This window comes from Vigna unguiculata, chromosome 5 (genome assembly GCF_037176805.1).
Source record: "Vigna unguiculata cultivar grain cowpea cultivar isolate G323 ecotype 2 chromosome 5, ASM3717680v1, whole genome shotgun sequence".
Lineage (NCBI taxonomy): Eukaryota > Viridiplantae > Streptophyta > Magnoliopsida > Fabales > Fabaceae > Vigna > Vigna unguiculata.
This window is the reverse complement of record NC_140796.1, coordinates 16215915-16238296: the sequence shown is the minus strand read 5'-3', so window position 1 is coordinate 16238296 and position 22382 is coordinate 16215915. Positions and strand designations below refer to the sequence as shown.

General features: G+C 27.6%; 1 protein-coding gene and 1 pseudogene across 2 annotated transcripts; both read right to left on the bottom strand.

Annotated features, from left to right (window-relative positions):
• Positions 1 to 8713: 8713 nt before the first annotated feature.
• On the bottom strand, positions 8714 to 10391 carry LOC114184403 (putative FBD-associated F-box protein At5g44940). 2 transcript variants are annotated; one of them, XM_085672848.1, is made up of 3 exons: positions 9522 to 10391; positions 9176 to 9340; positions 8714 to 9087 (listed from the first exon to the last, which is right to left on the bottom strand). In XM_085672848.1, the coding sequence occupies exons 1-3, from the start codon at positions 10032 to 10034 to the stop codon at positions 8803 to 8805; spliced, it is 963 nt and encodes a 320-aa protein (XP_085528974.1). In that variant the 5' UTR covers positions 10035 to 10391; the 3' UTR covers positions 8714 to 8802. The 2 variants fall into 2 exon arrangements, with proteins under 2 accessions (XP_085528974.1, XP_085528975.1); XM_085672849.1 differs by having other exon boundaries at positions 8921 to 9087; positions 9176 to 9221.
• A 5159-nt stretch (positions 10392 to 15550) lies between these two features.
• On the bottom strand, positions 15551 to 16391 carry LOC146886146 (uncharacterized; annotated as a pseudogene).
• Positions 16392 to 22382: the final 5991 nt, after the last annotated feature.

Sequence of the window (22382 nt, the reverse complement as noted above, 5' to 3'; positions counted from 1 at the left end):
CTAAAAGTTTAAATGAGCAAGAAAAAGTATGATAATAACTAAATTACATTTTTTACCTTTGTCAAAGTTTGTTATTTTTTTTTTGTCAATAATAATAATGAATTTATGTTAAAAAAATATTAATGTGAATATTAATACTAATGTTAATGTTAACAACAATAATGTATAACTATATAAAGAGATACATTAATAACAAAACAAATAAAAAATTTAAATAATTGAAATATGATCCTAAAGTAAATAAAAGTATGGTTTAATTACTCGGAAGGTCTCCGTTTTCGTTACAAAATCTCAATTGGGTCCTCAACTTCAAAGTCATCGCAATTGGATCCTATTTTTTGAAAATTTGTTCTAATTTGGTCATTTCCGTTAGGACATCATAGACGGCGTTAACTGTGTGTCACGTGTCAACTCGTGTTTTTTTTATTTTCTTTTAATATTTTTAATTTTTTTTAATTTTTAATTTTTTTTTACTTTTTTTTCTTGAAAAAATAGTTGACACGTGTCAAATTAGGGTTTTGTCACGTGTCAGCTTGTGATTTTTTAATATTTTTTAATTTTTTTAATTTTTAAATTAAAAAAAACTGTCACGTGTCAAAATATGATTCTGCCACGTGTCAATTATTTATGTGAAAATTGTGATTTTTTAATTTTTTCTAATTTTTTTAATTTTTAAATTAAAAAAAAACTGTCACGTGTCAAAATATGATTCTACCACGTGTCAATTATTTATGTGAAAAATCTTGATTTGGTCCCTATATTTGTTACTTGTCTAAATTTAGTCCTAATTTCTTTTTAAACTGAAGTAATTTCATCTCTTCCAAATTGAGACCAAATTAAAAAAATCACAAACTGACATATAACAAAACCCTAATGTGACACGTGTCAGCTGTTTTTTCAAGAAAAAATATTAAAAAAATTAAAAAAAATTAAAAAAAACCACGAGCTGACACATGACACACAATTAACACCGTCAATTATGCCCTAACGGAAAGGAACAAATTGGAACAAAATTTTAAAAAAATAGGGCCTTCCGTGTGATTAAACCTAAAAGTAAATTGTATGTCTAACTATAATCATAATCATAATAATAAAAATAATACAAATAATAATAATACTCTAGATTATTATCCCGTAATGATACAAATAATAATAATAATAATAATAATAATAATAATAATAATAATAATAATAATAATAATAATAATAATAGTAATAGAATAACTACATGTATGAAAAGATACACATCTTTAGTGTCTTCTTTTGTTTTTACAATTTTATCCTTTTAATTATTATTTTTTAAATTTAACTAATTATTCATAATAAACAAATTATTTTTTCAGTTTTATTATTTTACTAATTTTAGTAACTATTTTTTTTTTATTTAATTACTCCGATGTAATGATAAATCAACAACAAAACGAACAAAAAAATGCAAGTAATTAGAACATGATCCTATAGTAAGTAAAAATAAGATGGGTGTCTAATATAATAATAATAACACATAAAAATACAAAAAATAATAATAATTTTTATTATATGTTGATATTATAAGTAATACTATACTAATATTTTTACTACTACTAATATTATCAATAAATTTAATAATAACAACAATCATATATAATCATAATATTAATATATTATATATGGCTAATACTAATAATAATAATAATAATAATAACACTAATAACTTTACTATTACTAATAATATTAAGAATTTTCACAATAACAAAATATAATAGTAATAATACTAATAGTAATACTAATAATTTCACTACTAATTTAAATATTAATTTACGTATATTCTAGTTAATAATTTTTCTAATTACTTCTTTACTAATAATAATAATAATAATAATAATAATAAAAATAATAATAATAAAAAAATAATAATAAAAATAATATATAATAATAATGTTAATAATACCAAGAATAATATATAATAGTAACATATTATAATAATAATTATTATTATTGTTATTATTATAATATTAATATTGGTTATAATTTTACTATTATCACTACAAATAATATTTATAATAACAATATTATTAATAATTACAAATAGTAATAATACTTATAAAAATATTACAAAAAATAATATTATTAATAATTACAAATAATAAAAATTATAAAAATATTACAAATAATAATATTTCTTATAATTAATATTATAGTTGAAATCATAAATAAATAAATAAAAAATTTGGTTTTTGTAGGATTTGAACCCGGATCCTTTTGTTACACAGTTCTAACATGACGAAAAAATTAAATTTAATGACACTTGTCAATAAAAGAAGATGAGTAATGTAGCAATTTTGGTGGTATCTTCTTTTCTTAATATGTAGTAGATAACTTAAACAATGTGTTTAGATGACAAAAAAAAAAAAAATAGTTCAACAAATAAACAGATTATGATGTTTTCATTGTTCCCTTAAAGTTTACCAATATATTTTTAATCAATCTTAACAAATATATTTTGGTTGTTCACATTAATTAAGTTATTTTTTATGTCATCCATGAAGGTATTTTTTTCGACTTAACTGAAAAATTACCTTTGTCAAAGTGGGTTAAAAACAATTTTAACTAATATTGATTTAAAGATTTCTGGTTATTTAAAAGAAAATATTATGAACTGTGAATACAATTAATATTGATGAAATAAAAAAAATAATTCTAGAAAAAAATCTTAGTAATCACTAATTTTTTTTTAAAAAAAATTATTGACATGTCAAAATTAGCTTTACTAATATTGGTTAAAAAATTGACATGGGCTAAGAAACGACAAAGTTAATAGAAAAAGTAATCACTAATGTTGATCTAAAATACCTCTGATGTACATTGGTCAAAATATAGCCTAAAAACAAATCTAATTGACATAAATTAATTAACAATCAAATTTAAGATAATTGAAAACCTTTTTTCCTTAAAGTTGTAAAAGAACGGATAATTTATTATATTATGATCATAAATTATTAAAATAAATAAAAATTAAAAATGAAAAACCTAAATACTTAATCTAATTTTTTTATAATAATTTTGTATAATTTTAATTTAAATATTCTAAATACCATACATAGAATGCTTTAGTTAGAAAAATGTTGGTAAATCCTTAAATTTAATAAAATAGAACCAATTATTTAAAAAAAAAATGAAAACCAAGTTAAAAATAATCCAACATGTTAATTTTATTTTTCATTTGGATTTAAATAATTTCTAAAAGAACAAACAAAAGTTAAAATAATATTTTATAGTGAAAACAATTATTCGCTAAAAATAAATATAATTTGTATACTTAAAAATATTTATTTATTGCAAATTTAAATATATAAAATAAACATATTTTACAAATTATAATGAAATAAATAAAAAAAAAAACTGATTTACAATGCCATACTAAATTTAAGATTAAAGTGTATATATGCATGTAAAGTAAATTGTTCATTTGCCACCTAGGGATGAATATATAAATCAATCTTGATAGGAAAAAATAAATTGGGTAAACAATGTGGCCATTTTGATGAGAACCAAAACAATCAAATGAAAACATCCTTAGTTGTTCCTAAATGAAAGGTTAGAAATTGGAGAAAGTCTTGAACAGAATGCCAGATTTGATAGGAAAAAATCAATTGGGTAAACAATGTGGCCAATTTGATCAGAAACAAAAACAATGAGAACTTGAACCAAAACAACCAATGAAAACATCCTTAGTTCTTCCTAAATGAAAGGTTACAAATAGGAGAAAGTCTTGAACAGAATGCTAGCTCTTCAATGCTGCCAAGCATATCCACCCCTTGAGTGCGGTGGCAAATTATCATATCCTTCAGAAACCTTGCATTCTCCGTAATATACTTTGCAAATTCAAACTCCCATTTATTACCTCTATAATTATTTAAAAAACATGTTTTGAGATGGAATGAGATGCATCTTGGTACACATCAGTCTTTAGCTATTCTCCTCTAAAAGAAATCCAACTAAAATGCCAAAGGCGAATAATGCTTCAGCTGCTTCAAAGAATTAACTCACCACAACTGAAATATAATGAAATGAAACTCTTATGGTCACACCCATTGACCCTTCATTTCCTTGGCTGTGGAAAACTAAACCTCATCATTCTCTCAACTCCCAAACTTCTACCATTCCTCAGGTTCAGTTATCAAGAACACACCTGTTTTACCTCATAAAATAATAAATACCTTATTTTTATTTTTTATAACAAAGATCAGAAAGTTGTTAGGGTTTCTCACATATATTAATATTTTATTAAAATTTACTGTATTATTGTTTCAAGGAAAAAGAGAAGAAGATACATGTAATGTGACAAACTTCTTCCACATGTTTCATCAATATTCATCAATGGTGTCTTTGGATCCGTATATATGAAGAGTGACTTTAAAACATGTTTGAATATGTTTGTTTATGCTCATTTGAAAGCAAAGATTTATATGTGAGTTATAAATTTTTACATTCTTTAAAATAAAAAAAAGTGTAGAAAAAACCACGTCATCATATTAAAATTATTTTATTATTTTTTTTTAATAATTTAATTTATTTATATTTATTATATTTTTTAATTTCTTTTTTCCGTGAACATAGGAAATATACATGTTATAGTAAATATACATATATATATATATATATTAATAATAACTATAATTATAATTATTATAACAGTATTATATAATAAAAAATATATATAATAATTATATATTAATTATATGGATATTGATAACATTGTATATTATTATATTATTATATATATATATATATATAATTTTAATTTTAATTATTATAATAATTAGTATTATATAATAATAATAATATTATTATTATTATTATTTAAATAAATATCTTTTGTAAATGAATTAATTCTATAAAATAAAATATATTTACATAAATGTGGAGTTAAAATTAAAAAATATATATTATATATTATTTTAAGTTATAATTGAGAATAATAATAATTATTTTAAGCTATTAATTATAATATGAATAAATTATATTTTTGTAATTTCAAATAATATTTTTAATTTTATTTGAATATCATTTCTTTTATTTATATTGAAGATTGAAGGCTAAAATGGTAATCATACAATTTATTCTATTAAAAATTAAATTTTATTAGATTTTATTAATCATGTCATACTCAAATTTTCATAAATTTTCCTCTCATATCCACTCAAATATTACCATATTTTCTTTAATCCAAACAACACTATCTTTACTTGTAAATCAACTCAAATCAATACAAATCCATTCTTCCAAATTCACATCCCAGTCCAATCATAGCATAAGTGTTCATATCCTAAATCTCTCATCTTTGTTATAAAAAATAAAAAATAGTATATTTTTTTATGAACTAATTAATATTTAAGCTTATTTTGTTGAGATTCTCATTTAAATCATAATTTTTAGTTTTTTTTCTATTTTAATCCTTACCTCTTTTTCCTTTTATATATATTTTTTCTTTTACTTGATTCTTCCTCTCACGTTCCTTTATTTTAATGGAGTTATATATTCCTTAATATTTTTACATAAAGTATTTTCCATTCTGAAATTTGGATGTTGGTGTTGAAACCGACAAATAAAAAAACAATTGTGAAATAGGTAACTTGAAATCCTGGATCATTTCTTACAAAGAGTGTTTAGATTAATCTGTTTAGTCTCTATCTCTTTGTATTTGCAACACTTTCTCCCATCTTATTCTTATCTTATAATCCTTCTTTCTCCTCCTAAATTTTCTTCACAAAGGTCAGTACTGCATTCACTCTCTATCATATTTGTTTACTATGTCGTCCGAATATAAGATACTCCCAGAGTACACAGCTTCGAGGGTTGATGGGATTGCATGACTAAGCTACACAACTCAGTCTCATACATGTCGGTCCTGTAAAAAACATGTGTCTAGATCAGGACAATACACCAACCATCATGATAGATATACGATTAATTAATTTGTTTTTAATATATAATTAGGTCAATTGAAAATTAAAATGTATTTTCAATTCAATTTGTTTAAAATTTTAAATATTTTATTTTCATAGTGCAATTTAAATTTAATGAATTTTAATTCATAGATTGGCCATAATACAATTTAAACCATTGACTAATTGGGAAATACTGGCCCGTCGCAAAAAATTATTAGAAATTGTAATTCGCTCAACACAGGAGTGGACCTGTCACTATTTTAACTTTTTTTTAATTTTTATTTTTAAAATTTGTTTATATATATATATATATATATATATATATATATATATATATATACGCTCATAAATAAATATTAAAAACTTATTTAATTATATAAATCTTTTCTAAGATTTTAATTAATTAATTAATAATTTTAATTAGATAAATTAAATTAATTATTATATTAATTATATGTTAAATTATTATATTATAACTAATAATTTGAATGTATAAGTGTTAATAATTTAAATTATAATATTATTTATAAAATAATAATATAAAAAATTTAATTTTTTTAATTATTTTTATATTAATATTTAATTTAAAAAAATAAAAAATAAAAAACAAAAACGGGTGGGCAGGTCAAAAGTGGATTCACCCAGGTTTAACTTTCCAATTTTGCGAGTATAACCAAAATGGGTCGATAAGTTGAAATTTTCAACTTATCTTACCATTTTCACAATCCATTTCAACAGGTAATAAGTCGGTGAACTTTATTAATTCTTTAACTGTTATTCCTTCTTTGGAAATGTTTTTTCTATTAAAAGTAATTTCTAGAATATGCAACATATTGATTTGCGCCGTTAAATTTCTCGGTCCTAATTCTTTTTACCTACCCATAAACTCGACTTGCAGAAAAATTAAAGTTAAGTTTTAAGTAGGTTAATAATGTGGTGGGAGAGGAAGAAAATTCTACTGCCGAAAAGTTTATGCGCCGATTCATTACCACTTCATGTAATATTGTCCAACACCTATAAGGATCGATGAAACTCAAATTAAATCCATTGACTCTTCATTCCCTCGGCATTGAAAAACTCAAATATCAAATATCGCATCAGCTTCTTCAAAGAATAAATGTTTGTTTCCACTTATATTAATATTTTATTACTTTTATCATATATATATATATATATATATATATATATATATATATATATATATATATATATAAATAAAAAGAGAATGTTAATCCGTATGTATCCTAAGACATTGATTAAAAAATAATTAATATACATTAATTTCATTATTTTTGTATCAAAAATTAGAATAATTAAATACATTAATTAAAATAATATAAATGTATATAACAAATTTTACAAATGCAAGAATATTTCTTAAAAGATGATGAGTTCACGTAATTAAATTTTTTATATTGTTAGTTTTATGTGTTTATAAGATTTAATTAGTCGAATGATACTCACTTTCGTTTGAATGTTTTAGTTTGGTCCCTGTTTCTAAAAGAGTGTAAATTACGTTCCAACTTTTGAAAAATTACGTCAATTAGGTTTTTTCATAACAAAATTATTAACGTCGTTAACGGCGTGTCACGTGTCAGTTTCAAATTTTTTTTTTCATTTTTATTTTTTTATTTAAAAAAAATGTACCACGTGTCAAATCTTGGGTGTCACACGTGACACTATTAGTGTCATGTGACAAGGTATTGACACGTGTCAGTATCACTATCAAGTGTTATTGTCTTGATTTCAATTTAAATTCAAATTATAGACTAAAATAGAATCAAAATAAAAATATATAGACCAAATTAAGATTCAAACAGTGACTTAACATGTGTCACTATACTAATTTGATATGCGGTACAATATTGACATGACATATAACATAAATAATTAAAAAAAAATAAAAATAAAAATTTTAATATATATATATATATATATAATTCAAAAAATTTAAAAAAATGAGGAACTAACATGTGGTACATCACTAACTGTTAAATGTTTTTAAAAATATGAACCTAATTAAAATTAAAATAAAATAAAATCTAGGGATCTATTTAAAATTTTGGTACAAAAATGTGAACCAATAAATTATTTTAACCTTAATTTTTATATAATTTTCTCTTAATATTCTCATTTGGAACTGCATAATCTGTAGCCAATTTCACAACCAAATTAATTCTTTATAAACACACATGTTCCCTTTTCTCTTCTTTGTTAAGCTTCACTTATTTTAATTTTATGTGGAAGATAAACATAAAAATTATTTTTTAGAAATAAAAATATTTACTATATTTAATTAACATTATATACACAAGAGAATCATGTTCAATACAATTATCATCATTCATTATATTTAAAATAAATTTAAATCAAAACATTAGAAAATGAAAGAATAAATTATTAATTTAATTTTTATAATAATTTAATATGATGTTCATTTAAATAGCATACATATATTGCTTTAGTTTGAAAAAAAAATGGTAAATCCTGAAATTTGATAAAATAAAAAGAAGTTAAAAATAATCTAGCATTTATTTTGAATTTGAATTTAAATAATTTCTAAAAGAATGAACCAAAATTAAAATAACCTTTTATAATTATATCAATTTTTGGCCAAAAGTAAATATAATTTATGTATTTAAAGGTATATATGTATTATAAATTTTAAATATATAAAAAAAACACATATTTTGAAATTATAAATTAACAAATAGTAAATTTAAGATTAACCTTAATATTTGTATGTATAAAGTAAGTTAAGCGATCAATGCATAAAGCAAGCTTCATAGGAGATAAAAAAATTATCTACACAGTATAGCCAAATTGATTAGAAACACAAACAGAACTTGAACCAAACCAAATGAAAACATCATTAGAACTTGTTAATTGAAAGGTTACAAGTTGGAGAGAGTCTTGAACAGAATGACAGTTCTATTGTCCTGTCAAGCATATCCACTTCTTCATCAGTGTTATAGCAGATTATCATATCCTTCAGAAATCTTGCATTCTCCATAATATATTTAGCAAACTTAAACTCCCAATGAATTCCAGTGTAATTTTCCAAAAGACATGTTTGAAGATGGGATGAGAGGCATCTTGGAACTCGACCTTGTGAGAAGGGACAATCATCAACGCCTGATGGAAACTCAAAATTCCCCTGTTGACAATGGAAACAAAACAAAATAAATGAAAAATATTTGAGTAAACAATAAAGAAGCAAAACTTAAGGATATAATTTAACTAACCATTTCTATGGAGAGGTTTTGAAGCTTGGGACAATGCTTCACCAAACTGAATACATCATGCCAGAAGATAGTAGGATTAACTTCACAAAAACAATCACTGTTAACCTCAAGGTGAGTTAAATTATGAAACAAAGGAATTGGGTCATTAATCCTTCTATTGAGATCCTACATCAAAGACAAAACTTCAAACTCAGTTTTCTTTTTGTTTAGGGTTAAGAATTTTTCTCCAGTTCTAATGATATGTCACTCTTTAACTAAGTTTATTAAAAGAAAAAATACAAACTTTTAAAAGAATAAAAATACCACTTTCAATAAAATTATACAGAAGTCGAAACAATAACAGTACCTTATTTCTTATGATCAGAAGCTGAACGTTCTTGACCACTTTTAAAGGAACTACATATTTCTCGATAACAGCTCTAAACAACTTAGGCAATCGTTTATACTCGTCTATAGCCTCATAGTCGTCAAATGCATCCTCCACTTCCAAGTCCTCAACTTTAGGACACGCAGAAAGAATTTGTGGAACCAGATTAGCCTTACCATCTAAAATCTTAATATCATGAAGATGCAGGACTTTAAGTAAGGGAAAATCAACCCAAGGAAGGGATTTTAATGTCACCATATTTAATTTGAGAACCCTAAGAGTTTTGCAGAAAAGAAAGTCAGATGAAATATCAATTAAAGCATAACAGAGAGTAAGATCAAGATGTTGAACTCTGCCTGTTGACCCAACAGCTCTAACAAATGACTTTATCTGATAACAATCACAATCAGTCATTTGTCCAAAAGAAGTATTTGTGAGTCGGAATCTTTGAATGGGCTGTTCCAAATTGCGGGAGAGTATGAATGTGCACATGGAAATGGAAAGAAATGTGGCTGATATTTTATTCAAGTGGTTACAGGAGTAGTCAAAGTCCAGAGCTGGAACCGAACGCCAGAGAGGTCTCCACCTTTTGGAGAGAATACTGGTTGAAACAGATAGTTTGGTTGGGAGAAAAGAAAGAATGTGACATAACACTTCATCTGGTAGTCATTGTTTCGAACACCTGCACTGCACTGCAAACAATAATACTCTACTATTCTGTAATGGAATGCATTTTATAAATCCCTAATTCAAATCCCAGAAGTGGATAATGCTTCCGCTTCTTCAAGAAATAACTCCCAACAACTGAAATCTAATGAAACTCTTATTTACCACACCCATCCATCTGACTCTTTATATTCTTGGCAGGCATGAACCTATTTATTATTTAACTATATTTCTGATATGATTCTCAGTCATAATCTTTAATTTTAACTATTTTTTTTAACTTTGTTTCCTTTTATATTAAAAGTACTTTTCCTTACTTTCATTTTTTATTTCTAAACACTTAAGTTTCTCTTAAATTATTTAATATATTTCTTAATTTTGTTTATGTCAGATATTTTTTCATTCTAAAACTGTCACTCTCATTTAAAATATCTCAAAATGTTAATATTTTTTAATACTTTTATTTTTCAATTAAATAAGTTACATAATATGTTTAGACAAGAAAATTTACAATTTTATGAAAATTAAAATGTATTTCAATTCAATTTGATTAAATTTTTAAATGTTTTCTTTTCATAATGCAATTTAAAATTTAATGAATTTAATTTTTTTAAAAGAATATTTTAATTATTATTAAATATTAAAAATTATTTTAATAATAAATCATATTTAGTAATTTAAAAATATAGTTAATAATGTTTTCAATGTTCCAATAAAATTTAAGATTTCTTTAATTCACACTAATAAAGATTTATTTTTCTTATTTTTTAATTGAATGGAGTTATCTATAACTATCACAATTATTCTTACTCTTTACATTCTTACTGTTAACATGAATTCAGTTAAAAAAAAAATATGTTAACGGTGAGATGAGGGTCTTTTTTTTTATATATATGTGTCGAAAAAAATTTTAATTTAATATTAGCTAAAAACTTTTCTTAGTCACTATTAAGAATTTTTTTGATGAACTTTTGAATAAAAGTATATATTGGTGAAAGCAAAATTCAGCAACATTATTATCTCAAGCTTAGTGGTTTTCCAGATGTACTCAAGACTACTCTTATGTTGGTGGAGTCTCTCGTGCACGTTGGGCAGCCTACGGTGAAAGTGTTAGAAATATGTTGAAAATAAAATAATGATAAACCAGAAATAAGATAGAAATATGAATAAAAGATATGATTAAGCCAAATTGTTCTTATAAAAACAATAACAATATAAGATAATGTAAATTTGTAAATGAGGAAAGGATAGAGAAAATCTGGGTTGAGGCATGTAAAGTGCTCCTCTCCCAAGATACAGCAATCTCGTCAGATCGATCGAGTGCAGCGAAGGATCACTGAATCTTATGAACACCACTAGTTTTAAGAGATAATATAGAGAAGAAAAAGAAGAACACTCTTGAGAAGGAGAACTCTAGTGTTTTTTGTGTGTCTTTTACTCATGCTTACTCATGCAACTAGGTGGTATTTATAGGTGGAAAAAGGAAACACAAGAGTAAATGACCATCAAACTGATTTAAACCAAAAATAATTTCTAATCAATGAAAATATGAAATTTTTTTTATACATAAATAGAATTTAATTCTAGAATTAACATTGTATTGAAACCCTAGTAACAACAATATATATATTTTTTAAATTATATGAATTTTTCTAACAATCCCCCACATAATTTAAAAAAAAAATATTTATCTTTTAAAACAAAATATTGTATTTCAGGGAACCTTCCGGGTTTTACACCTAGTGCTTATAAACTTCCACCCAAGAAAATGTAGAGACTTAATTGTCTTGAGCTACCTGTAACCGAGTTTTAGTAAATAACACATACAATATTGGTGTTCAATATAGGTTCTAATCAGTGGTTGCACGTTACGGCTTTGTGCATGTATCTTGTTTCATGAGTGTCATTTAGAAACTTTGCCCATATCTCACAATGGCGGCCCCACCATCACACTCATTAGGTAAACCCTCAAAGGGTGGTTTGTGACTCACACCCCTACAAAAATTGTCATTGGGTTTATTAATAGGTATTTTACAAAATAATCATAATAATACATATACCTCAACCTTATTATTGTCACAATTTATAGTATAGGAATTAGACATAACATTTCATCAAATCAATTGGTGTACTTTAGTCAATTGTTGTTACCCATTGAACTCCATTCCATGGGATCGCCATTCATGTGGAGATGGGTGTCGATTGTTGCAACTAATTTATGTGCTTAGTCCCATTCCCCTCGACGACTCAAGTACTTATTGACGTGTCAACCCTTTGGTAAGCGGATCCACAATATTTCTTTCTGACCTGACAAAGTCAAGAGAAATAATACCATCAGTAATTAAGTTTCTAATAGATTTAAGTATCACTCTAAGATGCCTTCTTTTTTCATTAAAGTTTTTGTTAGAAACTTAAGATATGGTAGCTTGACTATCACAATGCATTGAAATAGGAGGTATGGGTTTATTTAACAATGGTAAATCATATCGAAAATTTTTAATAAACTCTACCTCAGCAGTAGCAATATCTAAAGCAATAATCTCTGCTTCCATGGTAGATCGTGAAATAATAGATTGTTTAGTAGATTTCTATGATACTGCACCTCCACGCAAAGTAAAAACATAACTAGTAGTTGACTTTGTGTCATTAGAATCAGAAATCCAATTTGCATAACTATATCCTTCAATAACAGTAGGAAATTTTGTATAGTGAATTCCATAATTAATGGTTCCTTTCAAATATTTAAACACCCTTTCTAATGCAGTCCAATGAGAATGATCATGATTATGCGTATATTTTTCTAATCTACCAACTGCATATGCAATATCAGGTCTAGAGAAAATTGTCAAATGTAATAAGGAACCAATAATTTGAGAATGTTTATTAGAAGAAATGCCTTCACCTAATTTTTTCTTTAATTTAATAGATGGGTCAAAAGGCATTAAAACAGGTTTCACATCAAAATAATTAAATTTCTTCAATAATTTCTCAACATAATAAGACTGCGTTAAAATAATATTACAATCTTTCTGTAAAATCTTAATACCCAAAATAACATCAACAAGACCAAGGTCTTTCATATCAAAATTACTAGACAACATATGTTTCACATCATTTATAACATCTATGTTGCTACCAAATATTAATATGTCATCTACACACAAGCATAAAATAGCATAAACACCATCATCATATTGTTTTACATACACATATTTATCACTATTATTAATATGAAAACCATATGAAATAATAACTAGATCAAATTTTTCATGTCATTGCTTTGGTGCTTGTTTTAAATCATATAAAGACTTAACAAGTTTACACACTTTATTTTCTTTCCCTGACTCAATAAAGCCCTCAGGTTGTTTCATATATATTTCCTCTTCCAAATCACCATTTAAAAATGCAGTTTTAACAACCATTTGATGAATTTATGAATAAAAAATGCAAGCAAGAGCAATCAAAACTCTAATGGTAGTGACTTTTGAAATAGGTGAATATGTATCAAAGAAATCTACACCTTCTACTTGTTGTTAACCAATAACAACAAGTCTTGCCTTAAATTTATCTACAGATCCATCGGTCCTTAATTTTTTCCTAAAAATCCATTTACATCTAATACTTTTACAACCAGGAGGAAGATAAGCTAAAAACCAAGTTTTATTTTCTTTAAAAGAATTCATGTCATTATTAATAGCTTCTTTCTAAAAAGGAGCATCAATAGATCTCATTGCTTCACCAAAAGTTTTAGGATCATCCTCAAGCATAAAAGAATAAAAGTCAGGACCAAAATCTTTAGCTTTTCTTTTTCTTTTACTCTTTCTAGGTTCATTTTGAATAATTTTATTAACATTCATTTGAAGGAAAAACAAAACTATAGATAACATTACCACTGGAAGGCAAACCAAAATTAGAAGTATCATAAACCGTCTTAGCCATTTTATTTTTTAAAGGAAAAACATTTTCAAAGAAAATTGCATCTCTAGATTCCATAATAGTATTATTGGAGATTTCATTCGCTTTAGAATTAATAACCAAAAATCTATAAGTAGTGGTATGCAGAGAGTAACCAATAAAAACTCAACCAATTGTTTTAATTCCTATTTTTCTTTTCTTATTAGGTGGAATATTAACCTTTGCAAGACACCCTCACACTTTAAAATATTTTAAAAAAGGTTCTCTTTTCTTCCATAACTCATAAGGAGTTTCATCACAATTTTTATAAAGAATTCTATTGAGAATATAACAAGCTGAATATAAAGTTTCACCCCACATATTTTTTGGCAAACCATAACTTGTAAGCAAAACATTCACCATATCAAGCAAAGTTCTATTTTTTCTTTTAGCTACACAATTAGATTGAGGATTGTATGGAGGTGTTATTTCATGAATAATACCATGAGTTTCACAAAAAAAAGCACTCATTTCTAAAGACGTATATTCACCCTCTGTATCAGAAAAAAGGATCTTAATTTTTATTTCTAATTGATTTTCTACCTCAGATTTATATATTTTGATTTTTTTCAAAAAATTCATGTTTTTGGTATATTAAATACATATAACAATATTTAGAGAAATCATCAATAAAAGTAATAAAATATCTTTTACCACCACGTGTTAAAACATCATTACTATCACATACATCACTGTGTATCAATTCAAGTAGATTAGTTTCCTTTTTCATGCATGTATGGAAAGCTTTTCTTAGTTGCTTTGATTGAACACATATTTCACATTTTTTTCTTCAAGTCAATAGAATATTTAGGAATAAGATTAAGAGACATCATTCTTCTAATAGAATTTAAATTTATATGACCTAGTCTAGCATGCCACATATCATAACTTTCAACGTTGGTAATAATCAATGTTTATCAAATATTTTATTAGAAGAAAAAGGATAAGACTTTTTTTACCAATTAAAACACCATGTTTAGTAATAACAACTCTATTGGACTCAAAAACAACTTTGTAACCTTGTTGTACTAACAAAGAAGTACTTATGAGATTTTTTCTAATTTCGGAAACATGAAAGACTCCATTTAAAATAAGATAATTTCTAGAAGACAACTATAATTTCACTTGACCCTATCCTAGTACAGTGCAATGCTCCCATTTCCCATACTCACGGTACATGTACTTGTTTCCTGATATAGAGAAAATATTTTTTTATCAGCACACACATGAACATTAGCCATAGAGTCTATAAACCAATCGTTTGAGTTAAAAACATAATTTAACTCAAGGCTAGTGACATGGTACATTTCGAATGGGAAATCAGAGGCAACACCCATAGTAATAGTATTAGCTTCATGTTTGGAATTAGACACAGGTTGGCGACAACACTAAAAACAATTTTTGGCTAGATGATTAGTTCGCCCACAAACAAAACAAAACATCTCATTCCCCATATTTTATCCTTATTTTTATTATTGTTATAAGAAAAGTTGTTTTTTGGTTTAGAGAAAGAAGGTTTTTTCGCAAACTTATTTTTATTAAAACCATGTCTTTTGAATGATTTAGGATTAGGCTTATAAGAGTTCTTAGATTTATTAGAGTTCTCAACAAAATAGGCTTTAGACTGAGAATTTTGAACAAAATTTTGAGGAAAATGATGTTTTTCATCAATACGAAAACACACAAGCAAATCATCAAAAGAGAAATGTTTAGACTTATGTTTTAAACTTCGAGCACAATCAAACCAAGAAGGAGGCAACTTTGAGATCATAAGAGCCACAAACATAATGTCTGGTAAAATAATACTTTTTAATTTCATGTCATAGACAATATTTTCAAACTCATGAATCTAATTAGAAATGAGTTTATTATCAACCATTTGAAATTCAATAACTTTTTCACAAGAATATCTAGATAAACCTTTTTCCACAGATCCATATTTAAGTTCAAGTGCTTCCGATAACTCAAAAGCAGTTTTGGTGTGGCAAAATATTTTATAAATATTATCTGACAAAGCACTTAAAATATGTCCATGACATAAAATATCTTTATTAGAAGAATCAGAAGAAGAAATTGAAGAAACAATCAAGATGATAGAAGAATCAATACAGAAAATAATCCTATTTCAATGAGCCAAAACCTCATTTGTTGTTGCCAACATAAAATATTTTTACCCGTAAATTTTTCAAGCTTACTTGAGAGTGACTTAATCATATCCATGACAAACATAATAAGAAAAGAAAATGGATTTTTTTATACGTTTTTCTCTCTAAGAATGTTAGAAATATGTTGAAAATAAAATAATAATAAACCAGAAACAAGATAGAAATATGGATAAAAGAGATGATCAAGCCAAATTGTTCTTATAACAAACAATAATAATATAAGATAATGTAAATATGTAAATAAGGAAAGGATAAAGAAAGCTTGGGTTGAGGCACGCAGAACGCTATCCTTAGAGAGAATACTCCCCCACTGGACATGCAATACTTAATATTATCCGCTCCTCCCCCAAAATATAACAATCCGTCAAATCGATCGAGTGTAGCAAATGATCTCTGAATCTTATGAACACCACTAGTTTTAAGAGATAATATAGAGAAGAAAAAGAAGAACACTTTTGAGAAGGAGAACTCTAGTGTTTGTTGTGTGTCTTTTCCTCATGCAACTAGGTGGTATTTATAGGTGGAAAAATGAGACACATGAGTAAATTGCCATCAAACTTATTTAAACCAAAAATAATTTCTAATCAACGAAAAAATAAAAAATTGTTTATGCATAAATATAATTTAATTCTAGAATTAACATTGTATTAAAACCCTAGTAACAACAATATTTTATTTTAATTTTTTTTAAATTATATTAATTTGTCTAACAGAAAGTTGAGCAGCTTGTAATGCAATATATTGGTTTAACAACTTGATAATGAGATGAAGCAACTTGCTATTGGTGCAACTTGCTATTGTGTTGCATCCTGCTACTATGAGATAACCTATTGAGGAACTTGTTGTGGTATAATCTGATGTGGTTAAGTCTGTTTTGGTGCCACCAATTGCTCAGTCTCAACCTACGGTCCAGTTTGTGGTTCTTAGGTAGAAGTGACTTCATGTTTGATATTATTGGTATTACTAGTCAATTTATTTTATTTGTTGTTGTAGTCAAAGATGTTAAATTACAAGATACTGGAGTTTATGGTGCAACTAATCACACTACTTGTCGCTCTCTATGGTCTACTCTTGTTAATCTTCATCATTCTTGGTGTATCCTTGGTGATTTTATTTTATTTTTTGTATGTGCTGAAGATGTGAAGGGTGGTGTTGCCCCAAGTCTGATCTCTTGCATTGAGTTTTCATATTGGACCAATTCTAATGAGCATGTTGAAGCTCCATCTTCTTGATCGTTCTACACTTGCTCAACTTTCGGTGAGGTATGCATTATATTGGTAGAGAAATAGTCTTCTTGTTGTGTTAATATTTTACTCTGAAACTGCTCGGATCATCATCCCTTGCTCCTTTTCTTTCTCATTCGGCTGGAGTTTCCAAGCCATCCTCTTTTCCACACATAAGCTTGTGGTGGATAATCAAGGCCTCCTTTCAAATATTCAACAACAGATTTTGAATTCTTCTCCATCAAATTTTGATGCTTTGCTAATTCATGAAGCCAAGAGAAAAGAGGATTTAAATTTTACTCTGGATTATCAGGCTATTCATCGGAAGGAAAAGGCTAAATGGGTTGGTTTAAAGATGGGGATAAGAATACTACATTTTTTCATGTTGTGTTTCAAAGGAGGCGTGATACATAGGGTATTTTTATGATGTTTCATAATGATCAAGTTATTTATGATCTAAAAATGATTGAAGATTCTATTTTATCTTTTTATACTAATTTATATGTTGCTCTTACTAATCATGTTGTTTCTATTGCTACTATGTAGTCTTTTTTTTGCTTCTTATATTCCTTCTCTAGTTAATGATGATGTTGAAGTCTCTACGTATGGTGAAGGAGGTCACCATATGTAGATTCAACTAATCTTGAAATCCACATATGAATGATTCACCCCAATTTGGTTTGAAATATGACCATGGAATGACGAGGAAAAGGGAGACCTAGGATAATAGAGGGCGAGTATAACATGTGCATAACGTGTGCATGATCTTAGAACCTAATCAATACATTAATTCATCCAAAGGTCTTGGTCAATGTATGATTTCTTTAAAAGAGTAAGAATATGTTACATAATATTATGTGATGTTTTGGGTTATTACTTATTAAATGAAATATAGTATGAGCAAAATTGTATGATAGAACTTTTATTATGGCCATAATGCAAGTTAATTCTATAAATATAGGTGTAATATTTTATTATGACCATAATAACTAAACTACTAGCTGTTGCAACCAGAGTCGCGACGGGAAGGCGAACCGAAAAAGGAAAACGGGTTTAAAAAGAGATTGGAGTCGCCACCATAATTATTTTTGGAAAACTATGGAAAACCATAAAAATAAAACGAGTCTGCGAAAAACTAGATTTCAGATCAGGGAGTTGGTTACGCGTAAGGAAGGTGTTAGCACCCTACAGCGCCCGCCCGAGGGTGGTACCTTTAATTAAAAATGCAGAGTCGATGTGGTTTTCAAAATATTATTTTTTCCCTAAAAATAAGTAATAAGACAAAAAAAATGCTAAAAAGAAACAAAAATATTTTTTTAAATTTTTTTGGGCTCGACAAGGATTGACCTTGGTCCTACGTATTCTCATTAAATATGAGAAATCAGAGTTACGTAGTTCTTTAAAAGATATTTGAAAAATAATTGAGAAAAAAAAATATTTGATTTTTTTAGAGGTGAACCTGACAAGGACTGACCTTGCTCCTACGTATCTTACGGTGAAGAATCAAGGATCATGTAGTTCTTAAAAAGATATCTTGTTTAAAAACGTTGATGTTTTTATATTTTGAAATCTTATATATATATATATATATATATATATATATATATATATATTTTTGGTGTTTTTAAATTACTTGAAAACATGTGTCACACGACGCGAGCGGTCGGACAAACACCAAAAGGGAAAGAAAATAAGTTTTGATATTTTTGAAAATTATTTGGAAGAAAGTGTCACACGACGCGAGCGGCCGGACATATACGATAAAAATGAAAGAGAACTTTTTTTTATATATTTTAATTTTTATAATTTTCAAATATATATATTTTTTCTAAAATAATAAATAAATAAATAAATAAATAAATAAATAAAAGGATGAAATTATTTAAAAGGATAAAAGTGGAAAACAAAATATGGGGGTACGTGAGTGATTAATGGGGTGCACAAAGTAAACACAACTCAACAAAAATAACACACAATGACATAGGGGTGCGGGTAAGTAAAATGGGGAGTGTATGAAGAACAATGAAACAGGCCCAATTGAAACACAAGGAAGGGGTGCATGCAGTATGGGCAGGGGTGCGTAGAAAAAAATACACAAACAATCCAACTCAAATGAATGGAGATGCAGAGATAAAAAAAGGGAGTACGCTGTGTAAATCCTAATAGATCCAACACATAAACTAGGAAGGGTGCGAAGACCGAAAGAGGGGAGTGCGCAGAGCAAAAACGTCTCAGCCCATCTTTCAAAAACAAACCCTAAAACCTAAATTAAGATCATAACTTACTACACACACGCGGCTCTTCTTCCCATCACCGCATACCACAACGCCTGTGCCACCACCACACGTCCCACCACCAGCGAGAGACAACGCCGTCGACGCCAGTCACCATCGGCGCTGTCACCGGCGAGAAGCTACGTGAGTCACTTCTTTTCCTCGTTTTTCTTCCCGCGTGTGAGACAAGGTCGCTCCTTCTTCCTGAAGACGCCACTGACGCAGTGCCTGTGACCACCACCGTGAGCGCCTCTGTGCCGTGAACGGAGCGTGTCGCCGGTGATGCCAAGGTTCCCGAACGGTGCCCTTTATCGTTTCTTCTCCCGCGCGAGACGAGCTAGGTTATAGAGTCGCGCCGTCACACATTACGCTAGTCACACCGCGACTAGGTCCGCTTCTATCCAAGACTCCGACTCGCCGGCGGCGATGGTTTTATCTCACTCACTTCACTGTTTTTCGTTTCCAATTCGTGCTGGGTTATGATGATGAATTTGGGTGTTTCGCTACATCCGTGGTGATGAATGATGGTGTAGGTGGAAGATGAAGATGATGATGGGTTATTTTAATGATGGAGAGATGTGAATCTGTTGTTCTGAGCGTGTGGGTTCTGGTTTTGGGTTTTTGTTCTCTCTGATTTTTATGCAGGTGAAGGATGAAGATGATAATGGAGGGATTGAGAGGAGGTGAATTTGTTGAGTGAATCAAAGGGAACAATGGGTTATGGTGTTTTAGTTGGTGAAGGTGTTCTTTTTCATCTTGTTGAGAACATAATGAGAAAAAACCTCCCGTTGAAGAAGGTGAAGGTCCCTCCGAATGAAGGGATCTCAGATGATATTTGTTGTGTCTCTGTTCTGTTCCTTTTTCACCTTGAGACGTGGGATAAGGCTGAAAGCAGATGTTGCTTTCTGCTCCTTCCTTCTTCAGCCATCATGAGCATGGCCAGCTAGCTATCACCCATAACTATCAGACACCTTACGTCAATCTCTTGGTCTTCTCTTTTCATTTTTTTTTCTTAAATAATAAAAAGTAAAAAAGGAAAATAAAGAAAATTGTAAATAAAATAAAAATAAATAAAATAAGATTAAAACAAAAATAATAATAATAATAATAATAAAACAAAACAAAACAAAATAAAAATATAAAAATAAAATAAAAAAATAAAAATAGAATAATAATAAAAAATAAAATAAAATAAAAGTAAAATAAGATAAAAAGAAAAAAATAAAATAAAAGTAAAATAAGATTATGAGAAAAAAGGTAAAATACATTATAATCCGGACAAAATTGGGTGTTGACACTAGCTTACCCTATTTTGACGTGTTTTGGTGTGTGGTTTACCTTTGTGTTATGATTGTGTTACTCACGTGAGTAGAAGGGGATGTAAGTGAATAGAGTGAGCAGCATTGAGACTGCCTAAGGACTTAGGGAACTAAATTTGAAATGTTTAAAAATACTATAGTTATATTATGTACTAGTCTTGGATTACATGTAATATTTTAAAAACTTGTTTATAATTTTTGAAGGATGTACTAAATATATATTTGTACTGACTATTTCACTTATGCTATAATATTAAATGACACTGGTTTTATATATTATGGCATACAAAATTTTGGGGATGTTACACCAATAAAAAAATTGGTGTGTCTACAATGTTGTTTAGTAGTAGAGAAAGTTTACATATAGGAAAGTACTGAATCATGATGTTGAATTATGTGTGTTAAAGCATTTGTAACATAAGTGTTTAGCAACAATATCAATATGATATGAAGAAGAACAAATTGAAGAAAAAACTTTGGATGGATTGTTCCAAATTCAGGGAGAGAATGATAACACAAAGAACAAAGCCAGAAGATAATCTTTTACTGTTGTAATGAGTATACTCAAATTGGTTCTACCTTTTTGGAAAAGAGACTTGTTGCAACTAGGGGTAAGCAAAAATATTTAAAATGTCTGAAACCGTAAATCTCAAAAAGAAAAACAAGTATTTAGTTGGATGTATTCAGATTCGGTTTAAATGAATAAATTTATATGGATAATTGTGGACATAAATAGTTGGGTACGGATACCAGATTAAGCTTTCTTGAATACCTGACATGACTCAAAATTACTAACTATAAAAGCAAAATTTTTCCCTAAACTCTAATTTATTACCACCCCACTCCTTGTTTCTCCCCAACTTTACTTTCTTTTGTGGCCATCGTCACAATTATCATATTGCATTTGTTTTCTACTCACGTCAAGCCCTTACCTTAAAGGTAGTAACTCCTCTGTCTTCAATGGAAACTTCTCCGTTAGCCATGGCGCAGAGTAGAAGGTGCGGTGGACTTTAGGTGAAGCGTGACCTCCAATGAGGTGCAACATGCATGGTGAAGCTTGCGACAGTCTCCAACGAGTGCGCTAGGAGGAGCTGCAGCCGGTGCTGACGCACAATTTGTTGTAGAGCTCGCGTCTTCCAGTTTGGTTTCGTATCTCATTTGAGTGTGTGCGGTGGATAAATTTGTGACGATGAACAGATATGCTCCCACTAGTGCAAGGAAGAGATTTAGCACGGGTTAT

What these genes read in the sequence shown, in the direction of transcription:
- LOC114184403 (XM_085672848.1), bottom strand. Translation starts at nt 10,034, where the DNA reads ATGTGCACATTCATACTCTCCCGCAATTTGGAACAGCCCATTCAAAGA. An exon ending in TTCTGATCATAAGAAATAAG is followed by an intron (nt 9,341 to 9,521) that starts GTACTGTTATTG and finishes TCTTTGATGTAG; the next exon opens with GATCTCAATAGAAGGATTAA. An exon ending in AAAACCTCTCCATAGAAATG is followed by an intron (nt 9,088 to 9,175) that starts GTTAGTTAAATT and finishes CATTGTCAACAG; the next exon opens with GGGAATTTTGAGTTTCCATC.